General features: G+C 52.7%; 1 protein-coding gene across 1 annotated transcript; it reads left to right on the plus strand.

Moving 5' to 3' along the window:
* The first annotated feature begins 4,526 nt into the window (after window positions 1-4,526).
* MIXL1 (Mix paired-like homeobox) lies at window positions 4,527-5,364 on the plus strand. Its single transcript, XM_054168097.1, has 2 exons — window positions 4,527-4,835; window positions 4,916-5,364. The coding sequence occupies exons 1-2, from the start codon at window positions 4,527-4,529 to the stop codon at window positions 5,351-5,353; spliced, it is 747 nt and encodes a 248-aa protein (XP_054024072.1). The 3' UTR covers window positions 5,354-5,364.
* Window positions 5,365-5,640: the final 276 nt, after the last annotated feature.

Raw genomic sequence — 5,640 nt, forward strand, 5'->3', positions numbered from 1 at the left:
GTGTTTGAGAACCCTCTCAGTGATGAAATTTCTTCTGATATCCAAGCTAAACCTCCCCTGGTGTAACTTGAGACCATTTCCTCTTTCCCACCTGAAGCTTCAACCCATGTCTTCACTGCAAGTACAGGCACACTTTCTATTGCAAGAGTTCACTCGGCACAAGTACCTTAGTGCAGAGGTCCACCCAGCATAAACACGAGTTTCTATCCTGACAAATATAATGAAGATCAATGTAATCCAGCCTCTGAAGCAAGCTGTAACCTCTGTTATCTACACAAAGTAGTTTGCTCTTCCCTTAGAGAAAGCAATTTCAGTTCTATCCATCTTAATTTCAAAAAGCAGACCGCTTCTGCACTTAAGTCATAGCTTTGGTGTCTTGAGGGAAGAAGTAAAATCCCTTGGGCTTAAAGAGAACACACACAAAAAAAAAACAGGGAATGAAAGTCTGAACATCTTCCTAAATTCTTCCAGTCCTTACCTAGGTAAAACTCCATGCAGATACTGGCACCTACAAGGCATTGGAAACCTCTTTCTCAGACTGCACAGGGCACAGCAGAACTTCTGGTTAGGGAAAGGAAACTGATGAATCCAGACACAGTGGGTCTTTTCTTGCTGCAGCACCTCGCAGGCACTGCTTCTAGCACAGTGGTGGAATGACACTGTGGGAGCTGCAGAGAGGTGTGGCAACACTGGGAGGGGAGAGGACTGGCAAAAGCAGGCAAAGAATTGTCTTTCATGCCATCCCGCTTGCCTAGAAGCAAGCAAAAGCCTCCTACTCTGATGTCCACTTAACAGCATGCTCCATCCCCCTTACCTTTCTTCAGTCTTGGATCCTTTCCAAACTAAGTCAATACAGAAAGGTGACTACCATAATCCCACAGAGAACATCAGCATGAGCAATGGGAAAGGGAAAATACGACTCCTGGGCTCTGGTCTTGCCCCACAATTGTTCTGGTTTCATGTCCAGCACATGCCACTGCTGCACAGAACAAAACTCATCATAGAGATCTATCAGGGGTGTTGAAATATTAGAGCACGTCCAGAGGAAGGCCACCAAGATAATCAGAGGGCTGGAGCACCTCCCCTGTGGGGACAGGCTGAGACAGCTGCGGCTGTTCCGCCTGGAGAAGAGAAGGTTCTGGGGAGTCCTTAGAGCAGCCTTCCAGTACTGGAAGGGGGGTCTATAAGAAAGCTGGGGAGGGACTTTTTACAAGGGCTTGTAGTGATGGAATGGTTTTAAGCTGGAAGAGGGGATATTTAGACTGGAGATTAGAAAGAAAATATTTATAGGGAGGGTGGTGGGACACTGGAACAGGTTGCCCAGGAAGGTTGTGGATGCCCCCTGCTTGGAATTACTCAAAGCCAAGATGGAGAGAGCCTTGAGTAACCTGGTCGAGTGGAAAGTGTCCCTGCCCATGGTAGGGGTTTGGAACTAGATCATCTTTAAGGTCACTTCCAACACAAACCATTCCATGATTCTATTACTAACATGCTGGTATTAGCCAGCCATCCCAGTAAAAGAAACTGAGGCAGAGGAAGTAGAAATAAAGAGAGATCAGCACTAAAGGTTGCAGCCAGACAGCACAGCCTCAGTCTGGCCTGCCTGCAGCTGCCTCAGCCCCTCACGGGTAAACTACAGGAACATCTGCTAGAAAATTGCCTGCAGATGGGCAATTTGGTCACTGATAACCCAATAATCCTCAGAGCCTGTGTGTGCAGTTCTGGGCTGCATTCATGGTTCTGACCATTTTGCACAGAGCACTCAAGAGCTGCAAGAGGCACGCTGCCTCTTCCTGCTGCAGGACTAGCGCTCAAACTACACTCCTACACAAGATCTATTGCAACAAAGTTTAGCGGGCAGAAGTTCTTTTTCTTCCCCTGTAACAAAGTGGCCTTTTTTCCAGGGTCTGTAAGTGGTGTATCTCTGTATCTTAATGAAAGCCTGGGCAATGCCTCCATTCATTTCCTCCTCAGGAGCTGCCTACTGTTACAAGACAGCTATTGGAACACCTCTGATACTCTAAAAGCGCAAGGGAACCCAGGCAGCTTTTCGCTCAAAGGATGTTGCAGCATCCAGAGATCAAAGAGTCAGCCCATTTCCAGATTTATGGGTTGGGAATAGGTCTGTTAGCTCCCAGTATTCACTCTCTCCTGAGTACCTATTCAATATACATCGATAAAGTAGTCACCTTAATGGGAAGTCTGACACCAAGACCATCATGTTCCTGGGTAGTCTGAGTTTTGACCTCTCCTAGCTCAGCATTAGATCCAGGTGGCAGTGGTCCACAAATCTCTCCCAGATAAGAAGTCCTCATTTCCCTGCTGCTTGATCTGGCAGAGCCCTCTTGCTTGTATGGCTGTCCCACAGACTGCTGGTGACTTACAGGAGGGGAATCCTGGTTCTGGGTTTAAAAAGCAAACAAAAAAAGACTCAAAAACCCCAAACCCAAACACCTTGTTGTTACTGTACAGATAACTTAATTTGGATTAGTTCCCTGATCACAGTGCATGAACCCAAGCACAGCTTAACAACCCAGTCAGCTAAAGGAAGGCAGCAGGATAGGGGTGAGCAGCAGGGGGTCTGCCCTGCCAGCAGCTACTTCACTCTGGGCTGCTGCTGCAAGAAAAACACAGGTACCTGTGTGAAAAAGACACATTTCCCTGAAAAAGCTGCTTTCTCTGTCTGGCATACTTAATCCACTTCAGCCAGATCCTAAAGTCAATATCCCTGTACTGGCTGGTGAAGGGTTTAGAGAACAAGTCTTAAACAGAAGAGGCTGAGGGATTTGGGATGGTTTAATATAGGGAAGAGGAGGCAAAGAGGAAACCTCACTGCTCTCTACAGCTACCTGAAAGGAGGTTGGAGTGAGGTGGGGGTTGGTCTCTTCTCCCTAGTAATCAGATGACAGAATAAGAGGAAGCAGCCTGAAATGGTGTCACAGGAGGTTTAAGTTGCATATGAGGAAAAGTTTGTTTCCTGCAAGAGTAGCCAGGCATTGGAACAGGCTGCCCAGGGAGGTGATGGAGTCACTGACCCTGGAGGTGTTCAAGAAACATCTGGCCATGGCACTTTGGGAAGTGGTTTAATGACCATGGCGGTCCTAGTTTGCAGATTGGACTCAATGACAATGGAGGTGTTTTCCAATCAAAACAAATCTATGATTCAAATCAGGATTCAATCCTTCACAAACCTAAAAGTTGTCACATTTCTATTCTGCATTATACAAGAAAGAAACCTCTGCCTGTGTTTTTCAGCAAATGTCATTTGATATAAGAGAGTTGAATATTCATCACATAAAAGCAATACTGAGTAATTTCAATTTTGGTGCCCTCTATGACATCTTCTAAATTGACAGAGAACCTGCACAGCTGTCTCTGCTTTCTGAATCACCACTGACCTGTGCCCCTTCTCAGCCCCAAGCCCTCTAGTTACACTGCTGATTGAGACCACTGGACAAGTCTCATGTTTCTGACTACTGTCTGCAGACTAGAGGCCATGAGTCCAGGAACAAATGGCCTCCTGAAAGGAGTGTAAAAGCACAAAGCTAAGAAGGCTTTAGGAACAAAACATTCTAAAACAGCTTTTCATGATCAGAACACCATTTTTTCATGGACAGTCACTTTTCAAGGGAATCAGTCCTGTAAAGCAAGATAAGGGCAGCCTCTTTTTGAAGCATCTTGGTGACAGTCAGGCATAGCCTGTTTGGAGCTCACGGACGAGGTTTTTAGCATGAGACTCTCTCTGTCTGGGAAATGGTTACCAGAAGTGCTTGGGCTGTAAGAGATGTGGGCATTAGCAAGGGAGTGGAAGATGTGATGACACTAGCCTCTGTTTCTGCCCCGTCTGAGCTGCTGGGGCTCTCCAAGCACATTTGACTTGCATCTTAAAAAGAGAGATGTTTTTGCAGCAGCAGGCACAGCAGGAGGCCGTAGGCCCAGCCACACAGCTGGCAAAGTACTGCAAGCAGAGCGGCCAGAGGAAGAGATAACTTTTGTTTACTTGGAGTCTCACACTATGTGAGATCTTTGCTCGCCAACAGCTGCAGGAAAACACTCACCTCCACACCAGCTGCTAGCCAGGGCAAACTCCACAACCACATCAGCCCAGATGGTGTATCAGAAATAACCCTGATGAGGGGCTGGGCCCTGTCTGGCCTGCCAACCTCCCAACGCCAAGTGGTTTTGCACACAGAAAGCAGATACAAACCCTGCCCTACTCTCCCTCTTGAAGCCCATGTTTCGTGCAGGGGCCACAAGCCACCCCCCATCCCCCAGGCAGGCGTGGGGCTGCATTGCCCCGGCGCTGCTCAGGCTTATGGGCCGAGCAAGGCAGGCCCCGTCCCAGACGGGCACCCACCAGCAGGCATGGGGTGCGCGGGCAGGCGGCTCGGCGGGGTGCCCGCACCTCCGCGCCCACCTTCCCCACAGGACCGTGCCGCCTCCCTTCGAACCTCCGCCCCTGCCGAGCCCCCTCCCCGGCTATAAAGGACGGCAGGACGGCCCAGGACCCCTCCTCGACCGCTGCCATGGCTGCATTACACTTCGGGGAGCCCCCAGCGGAGTCCCCCGCCTTCCCCTCAGGCAGGTGGGCGGGAGGCGGCGGGCCCGGCCCGGCCTCGCCCGCCCTCAGGCCGCTTCCCCCGCCAAGCCTGGCCGCGGGGGCAGGAGCACCAGCGGAGGGGTCGCCGGCGGCTTCACAGCGTCGGAAGCGGACCAGCTTCACGGCGGCGCAGCTGGAGACGCTGGAGCTGGTTTTCCAGGACACCATGTACCCCGACATCTACCTGCGGGAGAAGCTGGCTGATGCCACGCAGATCCCCGAGTCCCGCATCCAGGTGAGGGACGCCTGCTGCGCCGTGCCCCGCCGCCCCGGGCCCGCCACCACCCGCCCTCACTGCCGCCCTCTCTCCCACAGGTCTGGTTCCAGAACCGGCGCGCGAAGTCTCGCCGCCAGCGAGGACCGCCCCGGCCCGGCCCCGCCGAGCCACCGCCGCCGTCGGGTTACCCGCGGCCGCCCCGCTTCGCCGCCCTGCGTCCCCCTGAGCGGCCCCGCTACGCACTCTCCGGCGTGGCCCAGATCGTCCAGATCACGGAGGAGAGCTCGGCCTCCTACGAGTGGCCGCCGGCCGCCACCTTCCCCTCAGCGCCCGGCTTCGAGGGCTTCCCGCCCAGCCAGCCCAGCGGGGTGGAAGCCGCTTCCCTCGCGGCGCCGCCGCGTGCCCCCTCGTACCCGCCGGCCCGCGCTTTCTGCGGGCAGTACTCGCCCGTGTCGGACGCCGAAGACACCAGCGGCTACTCGGACCCCGGCTCAGAGTGGGAAGAGAACGCTCTCGGCGCCTTCCGAGCCCTCTGAGCGCAGATCCCGGGGGGCTCCAACTTCATCCCCTCGCTTTGGTGCCACATCCTCCCCTGCCAAAGCTACTGCTGCAGGTATTGCTCGGGCGGGAAGCCGGCACCCCGCGCCCTGCTCTGCCACTGTTGCACTTTATCGGGTAGTAACGGATTTTACCTATTTATTTAAGATAGAAACGGGTCAGCTCCAGCAGCCGAGGGCAGCTTTTTATACTGGATTTAAAGATTCCCCCGAGCATGTTTTGCATTTCTATTTAACCTTGAAGCCAAAAAGCTAACCCAATCCAC

Source organism: Dryobates pubescens, chromosome 2 (genome assembly GCF_014839835.1).
Source record: "Dryobates pubescens isolate bDryPub1 chromosome 2, bDryPub1.pri, whole genome shotgun sequence".
Taxonomy (NCBI): Eukaryota; Metazoa; Chordata; class Aves; order Piciformes; family Picidae; genus Dryobates; species Dryobates pubescens.